This window comes from Vanacampus margaritifer, chromosome 6 (genome assembly GCF_051991255.1).
Source record: "Vanacampus margaritifer isolate UIUO_Vmar chromosome 6, RoL_Vmar_1.0, whole genome shotgun sequence".
Classification (NCBI taxonomy): domain Eukaryota; kingdom Metazoa; phylum Chordata; class Actinopteri; order Syngnathiformes; family Syngnathidae; genus Vanacampus; species Vanacampus margaritifer.
Genome location: NC_135437.1, coordinates 30,010,501 through 30,029,462, shown reverse-complemented (window position 1 = coordinate 30,029,462; position 18,962 = coordinate 30,010,501). Strand labels below are relative to the sequence as shown.

General features: G+C 45.8%; 1 protein-coding gene across 4 annotated transcripts in view; it reads left to right on the top strand.

Annotated features, from left to right (window-relative positions):
• The window catches only part of LOC144053162 (receptor-type tyrosine-protein phosphatase zeta-like), a 45,737-nt gene that overhangs the window by 20,656 nt on the left and 6,119 nt on the right, over nt 1-18,962 (top strand). For 2 of the 4 annotated variants that reach the window (XM_077567284.1, XM_077567283.1), the window contains exons 6-20: nt 699-768; nt 853-1,010; nt 2,661-2,811; nt 4,404-4,588; nt 5,301-5,427; nt 9,284-9,324; nt 9,672-12,132; nt 13,471-13,609; nt 14,113-14,192; nt 14,280-14,365; nt 15,600-15,620; nt 15,924-16,020; nt 16,879-16,964; nt 17,916-18,050; nt 18,778-18,912. In XM_077567284.1, coding sequence (XP_077423410.1) covers nt 699-768; nt 853-1,010; nt 2,661-2,811; nt 4,404-4,588; nt 5,301-5,427; nt 9,284-9,324; nt 9,672-12,132; nt 13,471-13,609; nt 14,113-14,192; nt 14,280-14,365; nt 15,600-15,620; nt 15,924-16,020; nt 16,879-16,964; nt 17,916-18,050; nt 18,778-18,912 — 3,972 coding nt within the window. The remainder of the gene's footprint in view (nt 1-698; nt 769-852; nt 1,011-2,660; nt 2,812-4,403; nt 4,589-5,300; nt 5,428-9,283; nt 9,325-9,671; nt 12,133-13,470; nt 13,610-14,112; nt 14,193-14,279; nt 14,366-15,599; nt 15,621-15,923; nt 16,021-16,878; nt 16,965-17,915; nt 18,051-18,777; nt 18,913-18,962) is intronic. The other 2 variants (XM_077567286.1, XM_077567285.1) reach the window with 1 other exon arrangement.

Here is an 18,962-nt window from a genome sequence, read left to right as displayed (position 1 = left end):
ACTTGCATCATTCAAACGGAACCCATATGATCCAAATAGAACCTCCCTGGCAAAAGCTGAACCCCCATGAACCCAAGTAGAACCTTGACGAACTGAACCAGAACTTCTTACGGTCAAAACTGAACTGCTGCAAACTTGATGATTCAATTAGACAAAGCAGAACATATGTGACCAAAGAGAACCGTTTTAAAGTGAAACACAACAAGGCAAGAACAGAACCACTATGAAGCAAAACAGAACCTCTGTCAACCAAAACAGGCTCACCGCCAACCAAACAAACGAACCGAAATATGGTCAAAGAAGAACCTCTGTGACCCAAAGAGAACCTCCTGCGAACTGAAATCGCTTCTTCATGATTCAAAATAAACCACTATGAACAACAACAGAACCTCAGTGAACCGAACCAGAACGTCTATGTGCAAACAGAACCACTATGAACCTTCTTCTTCTATCAACTCAAATGAAACAACCCACAAATCAGAACATCTGCGATCCAAATAGAACCTCTATAATTCAAACCGAACCTCTTTCGGCAAAGCAGAACCAAAGACAACCACCACGCGCGGAAACAGAACTTTTATGGTCTTGCCTCACCTGGATTCTTGACCACAGTCGGCTGGGACTCGCACCCTGAATAGAAAATGCTGGATGATAGCTTGTTAGCATGGATGCTAACATTTCCGACCGTTTGTTGCCAGGCGAGCTCAGAGGAGGACAACGCCAATTTTGCCGCCGTCGTCGACGCCATCAACAGCGTCAGCAGATACGGTACCGCGGCTCGCTCTCTTCATTATTTTATTTCTTTTTTTAAATGTCATCACAAGTCCACATAATCCAAATGTGGTGGTGCAGGTAAGAGCGGCCCGGTGGCGCCCTTCACGCCGCGGGCGCTCCTGCCCGACTCCACCGACAAGTACTTCATCTACAACGGCTCGCTGACCACGCCCCCCTGCAGCGAGACGGTGGAGTGGATCGTCTTCAAGAACACCGTCTGCATCTCGCCGGATCAGGTGAGAGCCGCCGTGCTAAGCTAACTTTGCGACTTGCATAGAAATGTCCGTGAAGAACTTCTTCGTGACACTCAGAGGAGCTCTTGCGACATTCCTGCGTGCGCTGAAGACGACTGACAACTAAAAGGGACACTTGAACTCAGTAAACAAAAACGTTACAAATCAGTCAAATATGTAAAAAAAAAAAAAAACATTTCTGAAGGATTTAAATGATTAAAATGTTTAATCATTATTAATTGCATGACTTCAATAGTTAACTCACGATTAATCGCACATATTAATACATCTGCTTTAAATGTACAGTAAAATAATTTTTCCGAAGTTTTCATACTCTTGTTAACATAGAAGTGGGAAAAAAGTAATAGAAATATGGCTGCATCATTTGATACAGCAATTTCATAATTCCTAATTTTTTTTAAAGTACTGTACTGTAAAAAATGAGTGATATTGAGGTTATTTTTGTGCCACTAGATGGCATAGTTGCATTTTTAAGATGCATTTTCTTTTCATATTCGCAACTTGTGAAATTCTGCACACGACTAAAATTGTCAAATCCAAGTTGACCCCAGTCTCCACAAATATACGCCTTCTTATTCCTGCTAAATGTTGCCGTGTATGTTTGTGCTGCCTTGCCACGGGAATTCGCCCGTTGCAAGCTTTCCGAATATCATTAAAACAAAAGAGTGGTGGGAACGAATGCAGACCAAATTGATTGTGTAAGTTTGAATCCACACGCGAAATACAGCACAGCAACGCTAAACTCGCCACAATCGGCGTTCAAGGTTCTGGCCGTTTGCCTCCAAAAAGCTCCGTCGGCGCCAGGTCTGGGCTCGTCGACGTTCCGACTCGGGGCGGAGTCAGAAACAATGTGTGACGTCATCATCGCCATTAGGATGTTGTGAAAACAAACAGCAGTCCAACGTTTGATGTGTTTGTGTTCTGAGGAAGCGTCACGCTCCCGTCACGTTCCCGTCGCGCTCCCGTCACGTTCCCGTCGCGTTCCCGTCACGCTCCCGTCACGTTCCCGTCACGCTCCCGTCGCGTTCCCGTCACGTTCCCGCCGCGTTCCCGTCGCGTTCCCGTCGCGTTCCCGTCACGTTCCCGTCACGTTCCCGTCGCGCTCCCGTCACGTTCCCGTCACGTTCCCGTCGCGTTCCCGTCACGTTCCCGCCACGTTCCCGTCGTGCTCCCGTCACGTTCCCGTCACGTTCCCGTCACGCTCCCGTCACGTTCCCGTCGCCTTCCCGTCACGTTCCCGCCACGTTCCCGTCACGTTCCCGTCGCGTTCCCGTCGCGTTCCCGTCGCGTTCCCGTCACGTTCCCGTCACGTTCCCGTCGCGCTCCCGTCACGTTCCCGTCACGTTCCCGTCACGTTCCCGTCACGTTCCCGTCACGTTCCCGTCGCGCTCCCGTCGCGTTCCCGTCACGTTCCCGTCGCGTTCCCGTCGCGTTCCCGTCACGTTCCCGTCACGTTCCCGTCGCGCTCCCGTCACGTTCCCGTCACGTTCCCGTCACGCTCCCGTCACGTTCCCGTCACGTTCCCGTCACGCTCCCGTCACCTTCCCGTCACGTCCCCGTCGCGTTCCCGTCGCGTTCCCGTCACGTTCCCGTCACGTTCTGATGTGTGTTGCGTGTTTGCGTGTGGTCCAGCTGGAGGTGTTCTGCGAGGTGATGACCATGCAGCAGGCGGGTTACGTGATGCTGATGGACTACCTGCAGAACAACTACAGAGAACAACAGCGCCACTTCATGGGTCAGGTCTTCTCCTCCTACACCGGCACCGAGGAGCTCCTCACGCCGGGTACGCCGGGCGTGCAAAAGCCCACCCTCACAAACGCAACATCCAGGATCCAAACACTGCTTACCACAACAGAACCTTCATCAAGCAAACACAACATACGCAAAATAAAATACAACCTTCCTTCAATTAGGCCCTGCGACCAAATAGAATCTCCGGGACCCAAATAGAACCTCTATCACCTCAACAGAGTATCCTGTGACCCAAACAGAACCTTTATGATCCTTATAGAACCTCGCTTGTCAAAGCACAAACAGAACATTTATCAACCCAAATAAAACCACAATATCCCCAAAATAACCTCAATTATTTAAATAAAACCGCTATGGCCCAAACAGAACCTCAATAACGTCAACAGAACTTTCTGTGAAGACAAACAGAACCACATGACCTATATAGCACTGCTATTGTCCAAACAGAATCTCTATGACACAAACAGAACCTCAATGATTGAAATGGAACATTTCTTGCCCAAATAGAATCTCCGTGCCTCAAATAGAACCTTGTTAAGCTGAATGGCACATCTTGTGACCTAAACAGACCCCACTACAGCCCAAACAGAACCTCCGTGACACAAATGACCCATGATTCAAATAGAACTTTCTATCATCCACTCAGCACATACATCAACAGAACCTCTACAAACCTGCACAATTCAAAGCGATTCTCTAGCTAGACCCCAATAAAACCTCTCACGACCCAAAGAGAATCTTTGTGGTCCAAAGAACATCAATGAAGCCAAATGGAACGTAGGGATGTAACGATAACAAAATGGACACGACATCGTCGTCGTCATGTCGCAATATTCAAAGCGGCGCATCTGTTAAAAAAGTCAGGTACCGTTTTAGCACCCTCTGGTGGTTAGTTTGTTAATGCCGTTGAATTTGAATTAGGAATGTTTATGTTATCACTCTTATAAATCGGTCATATGAGCAAATATTTTTCAACATCTCTGCTGTGATGTTAATCGTATCGTGTCTGGATATCGTTACATCCCGAATGGAAAGTTGCGTGAAAGCCGCCATGACCCGAATGGAAGCCGGCTGACCCGAATGGAAGCCGGCTGACCCGAATGGAAGCCGGCTGACCCGATTGGAAGCCGGCTGACCCGAATGGAATCCCGGAGGCAGCGGAAGGAAAGAGGAAGTTGCGCGGCCAAAACATCGACGTTTCCTGCTGCTCGATCATTTCTAATTAGCCAAATCAAGCCACATGACACACAAACGCACAATCAATCGGTCATTAGTGGCACCGGCGGGTGCCGGGGGGGTCCAGAGCAGCGGCGGCAAGGAACCAAGTACGAATACTTATAGTTTCTGCTCTTGCTACATTTGTCAGTCATCCATTTAGATGGAGTCTTTTTTCGTACTAGTTTGTGATGCAAATGTCACAATTCAAGTTCTCACGCAAGCAACGGTTAGTTGAAAAGAGCAACATTTGCGTCACTCTGCCCTCTAGTGGTTGTAGGTGGACATACTTGTACATGCCAAATTCCAACTGTTGACGGGCTGGCAATGAAATGCGGTCAGAGTATCCCAAAAGTGTACTCGAGTACAAATGCGGTGATTGACGGACGTTGCCGATGTTTGGGTCAGTGTGCAGCTCGGAGCCGGAGAACTTGGAGGTGGCGGCCTTCAACGCCAGCAGCCTGATGGTCACGTGGGAGCGGCCGCGGGCCGTCTACGACTCCGCCATCGAGAAGTACTCGGTCGGCTACAAGATGGCCGACACGCAGGACGCCGCGCCCTTTGAGTATCTGACCGACGGAGACCAGGATGTGGTGAGCTCCGCGCGGCGGCCTCGGGTCACAAAAACGCATTCTCCAATAGCGCCGTTGAGGTTAGGAATGAAAAAAGAACAGCACGTTTTGTCCACCGGGAGTCCGACGAGACCCGGAAAAATGTTTCACATTTTGGTGGTCGTTTCCATGCTTGCCCTTCGTGTGGAATTCTTCTGGAAATTCACCCTTCAAAGCCACTTTTATTTATCGCCGTCAAATTTGGTCCATAATTCAAGCCGGCAAAAAGTCAGCCATTTTGCTTCCAAGCTGCCTTTTGAAAATTGCGCTTGCGAAGGCGCTTCCACTTGGCAACATGTCATTTGGTGGACTCGCTCATCATGAGGAAAAAGAGCAAAAAGTCGCAAGAAGCTACGATGGCAAAAAGTCCGCCATCTTGCTTTGGAGTGGCCATTTGAGTCGAACTTGCGGGAAAGTTTGGAACATTCAGCCCCGCCCCCCCAAACCCCAACATGAACTTTGATACCCACAAAATAGTCTCGAGAAGCCATTCCAGAAAGTCGAATCGAGTCTTGTGTTTTAGTTTGTGGCCAGTCAGCAAGAAATGACCTCATTTGTCGCACGTTGACTCTCGACAAAGCGCAATTCCTGAAACGTTTCATTAAAGGCAATTCTGGCAGATTATGCAGATTTTGAAGCATGAAGTGACTATGAGACTATTTTGATGAAGCCACGCCCCCCCCTTCCCCCCCAGGGCGCCATCCTGGATGATCTGACGGCCAACCGCAGCTACGTGGTGCAGGTGGTGGCGGTGTGCGCCAACGGCCTTCGCGGCCGCGCCAGCGACCCCCTGACGTTCGACGTGCCCGCCGACAGCCCCGGTAAGAGCGAGCGCCCCGTTGTCACGCTCGCCACATGACCGGGCGGCGTTTACGAAACGGACCATCAACGTGTAACAGTTTTACATCCGTTTCAAATGTAACACGGCGCTACCTTGACTTACTTTTTCTTTCGTTTTTTTAACATATTAAGAATAGATCGCTTTGTTTAAAAATAACAAAACTTCATCGTCAGCACGTGTTGAGCTCAATTTAAAAAATAAGCAAGTAAATAGTTCATTAAAGTTTTGCACTGTAAATAGTTTTCCAAAATGTCAACATCATTTGTTCATTTTATTGAACTATTTTTTAAATATTTTAATAATAAAAAGTGTGGGCAGTTCCCAGTGTCAGTATCAGCTTTCATGAAGTGGAAATTCAAATAAATCCATAAATCACCGATTGACAAATGCCGGCAAAATTGCGAACGAGCTGGCAGCTCATTTGGGGTTTTGGTCAGGGTTGGCAAAAGATCTTTGCAGACAGCGAAAAACGGTCTGAATATGTTCCAAATGTCTTTGCGGCAAGTAAAACTGGTTTGTGAACATCTTCCAAATCCTGATGAAAACCCTGAATTTGCTACGTTCGCAAGCATTCGTCGCTCAGCGAGAGAAAGGCCGGCTTTATCAGCCTTGGGATTTGTAAAAAGGCATTTTGACGAAAATCGGCACCCGGACCATAATCGGTCTATCCCGAGCTTGGACTTTCCAGACATATCGTGCAAGTGACTTGCTAAGTTTTCTTTTTGTTGCTCATGAAATGAGTGCAATCATTTTGAAGCTCAGCCGCTTGCTAACCTGGAAAGTCATTTGTTGAAAGCTTCGTACGTTTTCCTTCTTGTTGGATGAAAAATCTTGAGCCACTTTGCTGCCGGGTTGCATCCTCAACCCAACGTGCTGGGTGGCTATAAATAACCCAACCGAGCATTGCTTTTGAACTGGGTTAGCTATCGTACCCAATTTGGGTTACTTTGGAGCAAGTTGTTTAAAAAAAAAAAAATAATAATAATATTTTGTGTCCAAATATAATGAAGAATTTGAAAAGAGGAATTGCTAAATCAAGGTCGCCGTGTCGTTAGCTGTCCTGTGCTTCAGTGTCACTCATCATACCCGATTGTTTTTCGTTCTCTTCATTCTCAATGTTGACTTTTTGTTTCAACGTTCATCTTCTTTTGTCACCACTTTCTCTTCTTCTTCTTCATCCTCCTCCGAGACACTCGTCGTCGTCGTCGCCATCTTTTTTTCGTGTACTGCTCACAGTAAGACCACTGTTAGCTTGTAGCTTCATGTGACACGCACACACACAAACACACACACACACACTTGATAAAACAATAACACAAGCTCTTGAATGCACCTTGTGGAACATTAATTTCACACCCCAGACCAACAGGGGGCAGCATAATACACACAGACCATTTCAATCGAATACTGTACAAACAAAATAAAAACAATACTTGTTACTTTGTATCGATCTAAATCTGCCACTTGTTTATTTAATTGAAGTGACTGTAAATCCAATTGCAATCTTTTTTTACTTGGCTTTCTAAACAATCAATCAGATTTTTTTCATTAAAAAAAAAGAAAACAAAGACAATGGCATTTAATTTAAATGAATGATTTTCAATCATTTAGACTTTTTTAAAATAATGTTTTCAAAGGGCCCCCTTTGTAATCCTGATGCAAAATAAACTACTGTAGTCGAAGCCTCCAATTTAAGTGTTGTCGGTGAAAATGTTGTCATGGTGTAACAAACGTAGTCATTTATACATAAAAAAGTTGTGAAGTTATGACAATAAAGTTGTTGTTGTTTTTTCACAAAAATGTTGTAACCTTTGAAATCAGCAACAAAGGACTTTGTCAATATAAAAATCTTACGAAGCTCAAGTTTGATTTCTCCAAGATAAAGTGCTAATATTTTATTTTTTTTTTTTTTATGTGCGGGTTGTGTGTGTGCTCATTAAAAACCTTTTAAAAATCCCATACTGCTCACCTAAACCGAATACTTCAGAATCCCGCTAGAGTCGCGAAGTTGTCCGTAGACCCGAGGAAGGATCAAAGAAAAGTCAAATCCAGCAGCGACCAGACATCACCTACGACCCAGCGGGTTACCGACCAAAATCTTTCACCAACCCCAGAAACATCTCAACTTCAACCAATTAGGGAGACCTCAAGAGACCAAAGGAAAGACTAAAGAAAGGAAGGAAGGACAGACGAAGCAGAGTGAGATCCATCATGTTAAAGTCAAAGTTGAATAACATCACATTTTAACAAGTGAATTCCAAAAATGTAACTTTATTTGCCCAATATTAGGCCTTTTATTTTGGAAAAAATATGGCTTCATTAAAAAGAAAAGAAAAGAAAAAAAGACTATGCCAGAATGTCAGATTCATGTGATTATGCACGACAATTACACCTGAGCTTTAATTTGGCCAAAATGAAGTCTTTTTTCTTGTTTTGTTGTATTATTATCATTATTATTATTGTTATTGTCGCCCAATTCCAATAATGAAGGATTGCACTTTTTAAAATGACGCGACATTCTAATTTATTGCAAATGATTTTGTCTGCATCAGTCGTGTTCATTTCGATGCATGACTTGCGACTTCCTGAAATCGATCCCAAGTCATCACTTGTTTTCTCCCTTTGATCAACTTGTAAACGTCACTTCACGCTTCGCAAAGCCGTTTCAACCGTGCCACAGAACAGGTAAGAAGCAAGCCCCGCCCCCTTTTGCCCACCGGCCGCATTTGCAGAAAGCGCCTTTTTTTTTGGTGCGCGTTTGTTTTCCGCCTGCGTGGCGGCAGACGGGCGGAGTCCAAACGTGCGGCCGAGCCGTGGAGGAGGACCGAGCGCCAACGCATCGACTGCAAATGCGCTTTGGTGTTTTCGCACCCGTGTTGGCCAATCCTGGCATGATGTTGTCCTTTCAGCTTTTGATAGCATGGGAACGTTTCCTTCTTCACTTTCCTGCTATTCGTATCCAAGTCGAACATTTCTTTTCGGACGATTGCGCTGACCTTTTTTGTGCGTGTGTTTGTGATTGTCAGTCATCCTGACGGTCGAGGGAAACCGCAAAAGTTGAGTGAGGGCAACTTGTCTTGTTGTGAAAGCTTCTTCCTTGCCGCTTTTTTTTTGCCAATTTGAACTGGTCTACGTTGTTGGAAGGTTCTGCAAAGTCATTTGAACGTATTGATGAAGTGGTTTGAATGTCTTCTTAAAGTCATTTAAAAACGTGTTCCGACGTCTTGATAACGTTTTTCAAACATTTCGTCGGAACGTCTTGAGCAAGTTGTTCGAACGTACCGCAAACTCATCCAAATGTATTTTAAAATTGCTTGAACTTCTTTGCTTAAATGGTAAAAGTTCAAATGTTTCGGTCAAATGGTTTGAACGTCTTGCTAAAGTCTTTCAAACATTTTGGTTCCGAGTCGAACATCTGGACCAAGTGGTTGCAACTTATGAGTCAAATGTAGGCCAAACGGTCAAAACCTCTTTTTTCCCATAATGCCGCGGTGCATCGACTTGCAAATCCGCAATTGTAGCATCAGCCGGCGGCGTTGTCGTGCAAAAAGCCGCTTCTGGCATTTGTCGACGCATTCAAAGGACTTTTGCAAAGCGTCCAAACGACACAACCCGGTCCAAAGTGTTTCCTCCCGATTGGCACTTCCGGGCTGCCGACACATTTTGGATGGAAGGAGAAAAACAAGAGTGCAATCTTTGCGGATGGCGTTCTTGGCGTTTCTCCTCCAAAATCAGTTTGTCTTTCCCGCCTCACGGCAAATGATTTCCTTTGAACTTAACGAATACTTTTTGTTTGTTTCAACTCATTTGCTTTTCAATCTGTGTTCTTCTTGCAGGAAATATCCTGATCCCGGATTCGATTGAATTTGATTATGAGGTAAGAAATGATTATTTCTTGAATTCATCTTTCAATTCAACTTGAAGGCACTCGAGTGGACCTCCGCAGGACCCGAATGCCCGCAAATGGCTGATGCTCATTTTAATTGCAAAAGCGTCCAATTTTGGAAAACGACATTCGAGAACCGCTTATCGAGTTTTAAACGGCGCCGAGGTGTGATTCCAATCAAATCACAAGCAATGAAATCTACTTTACTGATGATGATCCCTGAAGGGGGATTTTGGCTCGTTACATTTAGCAAATGTATCAAATTCAAGTGAATTTAAAAGATGCTAATGGGAAAAATGTTCCCTTCCTAACGATTGAATATGATTTCTTGCCACTAGGAGGAGAACTCCCCACCAGATCCATCGTCAGATGAATCTGCGCAAACGGAAGATTACCATCAAGCGGGGATTCCCACAAAAGCGCCCGCAAGCTCAACTTCGGGACCACCTCGGCGCCCGCCGCAACAAGGCGTCGCGGCCACCGAGACAGAGTCAACGACCGTTGCTGCAACCTCTTCCCGGCGCACTTCCTCCAGTCGGCCACCAGAGGCCTCCACCGCTCCTCTGTATGCAAACACACAAGACCGCCAAGGCGGAGTCAAGCCAAAGTCCTCGGAAAACACTCAAGCCGACCTGAACTTGACAGTGCCGACAGTAAGCAGTTCTTGGATGAACGGTGCTAACGGTCTACCCTTAAACGGCACCATCAGCACAACTTCAGCCTCGAGCAAGACCATGACCGCCACCATCACCACGGCAAGGGAAAGGACTCCATATTTTACCGCAAACAAGACCGTGACTACGAATAAGACCACAGTGACCACAAGCACGACTTCAAACATGACTAAGAAAATGCCGGCAACCACAAAAAACACCACGACCAGGACCCCGCCATCAAACAAAACCACTAGCATGACCAGGCCACTGAACAAGACCACAACCATGAATACGACGATGGAACTGACGAGAAACCCGACCGCAAACAAGACCACAACCAGGACCCTGCCAACGAACCAAACCGTGACGATGACCGGGCTGTTGACCAACACCACGAACAAGACCATCATGAATATGACGATGGAAATGACGACAAACCCAAACGCAAACAAGACGACGACTTTGACGCCGCCAACCAACAAAACTGAGACCACGAATACCAAGATCGCAACCGAGATCATGAACAAGACCACAAATGTGTCTACAAATACAACCACAAACAAGTTGTCAACTTCAAAGCAGCCAATGAACAAAACCACAACCAAGACTCGACCACTGAACAAGACTACAACCGAGACCAAAGCCAAGAATCCGACCACGAACCTGACCCATCTTAGCGACCAGTTGATCACACCATCATCCGTCCACATCGACCCATACGAAGGTCCAACCAGACCCGAAGCCGACGATAAAAATGGACGACCTGACGAAGATGGGGTACAGGTCCAGGTTGGGCCCCCCGGGGACTCTCTTCTGCGAGGGCCTTCAACTCCCAGCATACCTCATTTTTCAACCGCAAGCACTTGGGTGTGGCGCAGCGGCGTTCTTTTGCAGAGCACGCCGCCGCTCTCGACGGGTGAGCGCATGTCTGTCCTCCCCCCTCCTTCCCTTCTGTATGATGTCACAGACCCCCACCCCAGTCCCCGACCTGTCCCCTCAACCCGCTTGCATGAGCTGACCCCTCCCTCCTCCCTGGACTCCGCCCCGCTGCTGCCTGGCCGAATCCCTGCTTCTCCCAACCCTCACCCTGCCACTTCTGTCGCTGACGACTTGGCGTCTTTCTCTTCGGGTGACGACGGCGAGGTGGTGGAATTGGGGGCATCCCTTCCAGAGGTCTCGCTGTCCCTCAGCGCCACCCTGGGTGCTGGCACCGCCCCGATTCCTCGCCAAGACCCCACTTTTCGTCCCACTCTCTCTTTTGCTGACGACTTGGCGTCTTTTTCTTCTGGTGACCCCGTCGAGGTGTCGGAATGGGGCGTGTCCCTCTCCGAGGTGTCTCTGTCCTTCAGCCCCACCTTGCGGCCATCGGTTCTCTTCACTAGCGACTTCCCGCGTTCTGCTGCCACTCCGGGTCTGACGCCGTCGTTCTCTAACGAAGTTGAGCTCTTGGGCTATGGGACCGGAAGTACGCCAGACTCCTTCCTGCCTGAGGTTGGTGATGGCGGCTTCTCGGACACCATATGCGGTTGCTCCCTGGAGCCTTCGGTGTCCTGGCCCCACTCCTCGCCCCCCGTCCCCCTTGGGGCCTCAACCTCGGGTGTTGATGTGGATCTCTTTGCGAGTTCTTTGGGTGTCCTTGTCAGTTCTTTTTCTGTGGCGGCTTCTGGTGACTTGGTGGTTTTGCTCTCGCCCTCCTCGCCAACGCCCGCCTCCCCTCCGGCCACTCACAGTGCCGCGTCCGAGCCATCGCTAGCTCCCATCCTCACGACGCCCACCTCCGCAGACCCCAGTAATGGCGTCTCGGGGTCTGACGTGGATCAGGAGCGGGATGGCGTCCAGGTGTCGGCCTCGGTCGAGAGCACCCTTCCTCACTCCGCCGACGCTCCTTCCGCCACTTTGGACTATGGACGACCGCCCGTGGATTTGGACGACCGCTCCTCAGCGTTCTATTTTGACAGCGAGAGCGGGAGTTCTGCCGGATCCGGGCGAGCGGGCGCCGCTTCGCCGAGCGCACCTGCGGTCCCCTCACCCACCCCCACAGAGGACAGCGGCTCGGGTCAGGCCGAGAACCTTTACGACAACGACACCTCCTCGGACTTCAGGATTCCTGAGCGAACGCAGCAGGACTCGGAACCAGTGGCAGGTAACCACGCCCACGCCCGCGGGAGAAATCGGGCGTCGGTCGTACCCGAGACCGCTGACGTCATGCCGACGGCCGCCAGTCAAAGTCTTCATGCATGTGAAAGCAAATACATTTTAGAGTGACTTAGGGAAACATTCCATCATTCATCAAAAATGCATGCATTTGGAAAGATCATTGTCAGACTTGTTGTAGTACCAGAAAACCACCACTAGAGTAGAATCACACATACAAAATATAGATTTAATAGTAGTCAGGTTTCCATTCAATTGTTTCGAATTTTTAAGCAAATTTACCGAAACTGCGCAAAACGGACATGCGACTTCTGCCCGTTTCCATCCGTTGTTGTTTTGCGAATATTGAGAGACGACTCCGCCGCTTTCGGTGTCGCTGTACACCATAGAGATGTGGTCCACCACTCATTTAAAAGAAGAAGAAGAAGACCAGGAAGCCACTGCGCCGTGCGATGACGTCGTATGACTTTGATTTTGTCCTTCTCATCATATCCGGTCTTGCCAGCGGTTATTCGCTAAAGCTGTTTCCATCGCCAAAATTTGCATTTTCCTTTTTTCAATCCACTCCCTCTAAATGTAAAAAAAACGTTGCGGCTTTTTTTAATTTGCGCCGTTTCCATTCAGTTTTATTTTTTGCATTTCTTGGAAATGTGAATAAAACTGGATGGATGGAAACCAAACTAGCTTGAGTTATTCAATAGCAAATATTGGAACCCACAGCAATGAAGGATATATCATAAATGAAATCCATAACATACGATATCATAGCACTATAAACGGGGAAAAAAGCTGTCAAAAAGTTCAAAAGATGATCAACTACATCCATCAGCAAATCTACAACTAAAACACCCAACTTGCGTTGTCTTTTGTGGCCACCAGAGGTCAGCAAAGCACGCTCAAAGTTGCTCAAAGTCCCCTTCAATTTCCATCATGTTGACAAATTGTGTTTTTCATCAATTAGCCGTCCTGTTTTCATTCATTTTTTTCCATTGTAAGTTCTAATTTGCAAGCTTAGAATCAGGTTTGAAGCATTCAGAAAAATCCCGTTTGCCAGGCAGGCTGTCATCTTCATCATCATCATCATCATCTAGTCCTTGACTTATTGATTTTCTCATAACAAACTTCTTCTCTTGGAGTCACGATCTTTCTTGTGGTGATCATTTTCTTCGCCGTCGCTCGCCGTCGTGCGTTCACACTTTTGACACTTTTCGCTGCAACCCCGTGAGAGGCAAGGGGGAGGAGCCTGGCGACCCGACGGCCTCGCATCCTGGCCTTCTGGAAGCGCGTGCGTCGGCTTCTCCCGTAACCACGACGTGCGTGTGTGCAGACGTGAGCAACAGCAGCCACGAGTCTCGCGTGGGCTCCGTCGGGGACGGCGAGAGGAAAGCGCTGGTCCCGCTGGCCGTCATCTCCACGCTCACGGCTCTCGGACTCGTCGTCCTCATCGGCATCCTCCTCTACTGGAGGTCAGCTTCTGCTTCCTACCATTCCTCCCCCCAAAACGGTTTCACTCAGCAACATGGAATTGGGTCGGCACGTTGATCATGAGCAGACCCACAAAAAAGTCTCAGGGACCCATCCTTGAAAAGGCACAGGAAGTCAGCCATGTTGGTTTGAAATGAGGGTTTTTGGAATCATTTTCAGGTTTCTTTACACCCTGAAATTATTGAAAAGAATTCAGCCCCCAAATTTAGTTTCACTTTGAAACGTCAAATTTGGTAGGCATGTTTATCATGATTAGTCCCACAAAAAACTATAAGCCTTAACCTTTTTTTTAAGCTGCTGTATGAAATACCAGAACGTTTGAGAATGACTTTTTCTCTCGTAAAAATAGAACTTTATTCAGATCAAATTGCAACAAACGACATCTTTGTTATTGTAAAGATGACAACTTTTTTGTGAGAAAATGACTTTATTCCCATCATCAAAAAAAGGCCTGTCGTGAAGTTGGGCCACTTTTGTCCCTCAGGTTGTGTTTCCAGACGGCGCATTTCTACGTGGACGAAAGCGCGTCCGCCCGCGACGCCGACACAACCGCCTTCGCATCCGGTAACCTTGGCGCCGATTCTCCGCCAATTCCGCTAAAGTGAAAGTCCTCCGAAAGATGTTTCACTTGCGCTTGGTTTTGCCTTCCAGACGAAAAAGCCGCACTTCCGGTCCAAGATTTCGTCCGACACGTCGCCGAGCTTCACCGAACCAACGGATTTCAGCGCAACTTTCAGGTGCCTGCAAACTTTCTCTTTCTTGCTTTTCTGCAGGTAAGGTGCGCGTGTGTGCGTGCGCGCGTGCGTGTGTGCGTGCGTGCGCGCGCACAACAGCATGCGTTGTGCTTTTGTTCATCGTGTGTGTCGCTTGAAAATGCCCACAAGTCATTGATGCTACAATCGAAAATTGTGCAAGATTGACACAAATTTCCGAAAGAGTTTTTTTTTTTTTTTGAAAAACAGTTTCAGATTTTTCAAATATAGTTAAAAAAAAATGTTGCATGGTTTCATAAAAATGGATTTATACGATCTGGTAACTACGTTGAATGTTTTCAAATATAGTTGTATAGTTCTAGAAAATGGGTAGCGCATTTCTATAAAAGTTATATTTTAAAAATAAAGTAGCATACTGTGTAATTTTTTCTTTTAAGAAGTTAGCTTGTTTATAATGTAAGTCGTATTTCAGACAAAAAAACTATTTCATGTAAAAAAAACTGATTTACGATTTAAAAATGTGCAGTAGCAAATTCCTCCCCGATACTGTTGTATATTTCCATTTTTTTCAAGAAAAAAATATATGTTCAGAAAAGTGCTATATTTCCCCAAACTTTGGATAGTTACGCAAAATGAATCGTGTAATTCTGTATAAGTCACATATATATTTTTTCAAGTTTTATATTTAGCAGTTCCATAAAAGCCATGTATTTCAGATTTATTTTTATTTTTTTTTACACACACTTTATTTTAGTGTAAATTTTCGCCCGCCAAAAACATTGAATGGTTCTGAAAATGTCAATTTTCAGAAAAAAAAAGACATATACTGCTGAAAAAAAAAAGAGTTTTGTAACATATAAAGAATGTCACATGTTTCCGGGAATTTATTGGAAAAGAAAGAAATCTTTTCCCCAAAAATGTAATGAAATGAGCCCCAAATTTTTTTTTTTTACATTTTGTTAAACATACAACAATTCTGCTCTTTGCCAAGTTTTGCCAAATATTTGCTGCTTGGGTGCACATACCTCAGGTCAAAAGATTCCAAGTGGCTTTTTCTTAGCGAGCAAGCGGATCATTTGTCCAACGTTTGTAAAGTTGCTGCAGTGGGATGGCAAAAAAAAAAAATGCTGGCGAGCAATCATCGATCGATGGAGTGCGTTGTTGTTGGTCCTCACGTCAACGTTGATTGTCGTTCTTGTGTTGTCATGGAAATGCCCCCACCGCTCCCCTGCTCCCAAATCTTCCTCCTCCCGGCTAGCTGCTAAAAGAGAGCTATGAGGTAAGACGCCCCCTCCTGGCGACCGTTTGCTTGTGCGTGTGTGTGTCTGCCGCCATCTTGTTTGTCTGTCTTGCCACATGACCTCATTGTTGCCTTCTGAAACCGAGATTCTAACAATATTTTTAAAGTTTTTTACAAAAACGACGCTGGCCTGTTTTGCATACTTCTTTTTATGGAATTGTTTTGAACATATTTTGAATTTTTATATACTTCAAGCATTGAACATTTTGGCATGTAACAGCAGGGTTCACTTTGGGAATTTGTGTGTGTGTGTGTGTGTGTGTGTGTGTGTGCGTGCGGAAGGAAGTGCAGTCGTGCACGCCAGACGTGACGATGACCTCGGAGACGTCCAACCATCCCGACAACAGGAGCAAGAACCGATACAGCAACATCCTCGCTTGTCAGTTGGGACAACACATTTTTCTTTTTTCTTCTTCTTCCAACTTGATTTCCTTTTAATTCAAATTACAAAATGAAACATTGAAACATCATCCTGCCTTCTGGAGCTAACATAGCAACCTTTTATTCCCCCCCACCCCCCTTTTTTTTTAAAATTTTGATTTCATTTTAAATGAATTTGAAATTCAAATGACACATATATTCTTCTTCTCAAATTTAATTTCATTATGATTAATTGTGGTATAATTACATTTCAAAATAACTTAAAAAAACAACCCTATCAGTCAAACAAAATTCAACTCAACTCAAATGATATGAAATTTAAATAAAATGTAATTATGAAATAATTATAAAAAATCCTTTCTGTTTTAAGTAAAATTTTTGTATGTACAATTAAATTACGAAAGCATTCTATGAGATGTGCTAAAAAGCTTACAGGGACTCTTTTTTTATTATTATTAATTTTTTTTAACCTTTAAGTACTTATGAATTAAATTACAAAAATAAAATAAAAAAAGATTCAGGCTTTTTTGTAATTGCAATTTTACTTGAGTTTTTTTTAATGAAATCAAAGAAATTTTAATAAAAAATGAAATGTCATGAAATTTAAAATGAACATAAATATGTGGGACTTGACGGCAATCCTTTATTCAAATGAATTTAAAAGTGAAATGACAAACTCTCCTAATGAAAAGTAGAATTCCGGATGAGATTTGCGGCCCACGGAAGTGCGTGAGCGTTACCGTAGCAACCAGCAACCAGCAACAAGCAACCAGCACTTTCATCCTTCATCAAATGCTTGAGGTTTTTTCTTTTTTTCCGATGTTGACACATTTGTGTTGTTTTTGTTCCGTTTCAGTCGATCACAGTCGAGTGCGCCTTTCGACGCCCGCGACCGACCGGGACGGCGGCGCTCGAGATTACATCAACGCCAACTTTGTGGACGTACGTGAGACGCTCGGGCGCTTTTCTCCACTTTTGTGTCTCTCGTCAAAGTCAAGACTTGGCGTTGGCCGGCTTGCGTTGAAATCCCAAACGCTGACCTTTGCTCATCTTCTTCTCGTCGTGCGCTTCCGATTTGGCATCAGTTGAGTCGGTCGGCTAGTGAGGTAAAGGTTGGTCGCTCTTGTAGGTAGTTAAGAAGGTCACTAGGTTTGTCGGGACTGTCGCTTAGTCAGTCAATCGGGTGTTGGTCATAGTCAGTCAGTTAGGTGGCTCGTTGGTTAGCAGGTCAGACAGTTTGTAAGTCGTTGAGTCCTGCTATTAGTTCGATAGTTTGTTGCGTTCATGAGCTCACCAAGTGAGTTAGTTGTTGAGTTAGTCTATTTGTAAATCAGTTAGGTGTAAGCCGGTTTGCTGTTAATTCATCAATGAGGTCATTGGTGTGTTAGTCACTAGTTTCTCACACACTATCAATTAGATAGTCATTAGGATAGTTAGCTAGTCCATCAGTGATCGGTAATCAGTAAGTTAACCAGTCGGTCAGTTGGCTCAGCTAAGTCATTAATCAGTCATTTGAGTTGAAGTTGAAGTTAGTTAGTCAGTGAGTTGCTTCTAAATCAGCTCATTATTTAGCATTTTTAAATGAATGTGTTTGTCAGTAAGTTAGTTGATTGCTTGTCCACTTAGTTTGTTAGTATTTTCATTCAGTAGTTAGCCAGTTAATAAATCAGTAAGTTAGTTCTGTTCTGTTAGACAGTAAGCCAGTGAGTTGGTTAATCACTAATTTAGTTGGTCACCCAGTCTGTTAATAAGTTTGTTAGTCCGTTAGTTAAGCCCCAGTCACTTAGTCTCTTAGCGAGTCCGTTATCAAGATTAAACCAAAAGATGGCCGGCTGAGAAAGCAGATGAAGGTTTGGCTTGAGGAGTCAGTCGGCAAAAGATTTTGTGTTTCAGGGTTACAAGATGCGTCGCGCGTACATCGCGGCTCAGGGTCCGCTCAAGTCCAGCACCGACGACTTCTGGCGGATGATCTGGGAACAGAACGTGGGCGTCATCGTGATGATCACCAACCTGCTGGAGAACGGACGCGTGAGTGGCCGCCAATGTTGCCGCCAATGTCGCCGCCGATGTCGCCGCCAACGTTGCCGCCGACGTTGCCGCCGACGTTGCCGCCGACGTTGCCGCCGATGTTGCCGCCGATGTTGCCGCCGATGTTGCCGCCAACGTTGCCGCCAACGTTGCCGCCAACGTTTCCGCCAAAGTTGCCGCCAATGTTGCCGCCAACGTTGCCGCCAACGTTGCCGCCAATGTTGCCGCCAGTCCGCCACGTTTGATTTGAGGGCCAGTTTGGAGCTCGTGTCACAAAAACTCAAAGGCTTGAGACTCACGCCGCTTGAAAGATTCAGGACTTGAATTGACTTACGACGTGATGACTCGACAGACTTGATTACAGAAAAAATGACAACAAAAATTGGGCTTGAACATTAAGACTTGACGAGTTGAGATTTGAACATTAAAATTTGCTTGAGAGTTGAAAGTTCAAACTTGACATTTACTTGACACTCGACTTGAAGGCTTGGACATGAGATTTATTTAATTATTACTTTAAAAAGACTTGAGACTAAAAGGTCACGATGAGATTTGAACATTGTCTTGAGACTTGCTTGAGATTGAGAATAAGTTTTCTTTTATTTAATGTACTTTAGACTTGAAGGTTAAGACTTGAGCTGGACTTGAGCTTTCAACCTTGACTGGGATCGTCATCATCGCCCGTAGCAGGAAGTCATCGTGTGTTGCGTTCTGTGCACGTCCTCAGAGGAAGTGCGACCGGTACTGGCCCACTGACATGCACGAGGACTACGCTGGCCTGGTGGTGGCGCTCAAGAGCATCCAAGAGCTGGCCCACTACACTGAGCGGACCTTCACCGTCACCAACACGCAAGTGAAAAAGGTCCGTCCGTCCGTCCGTCCGTCCGTCCGTCCGTCCGTCCGTCCGTCCGT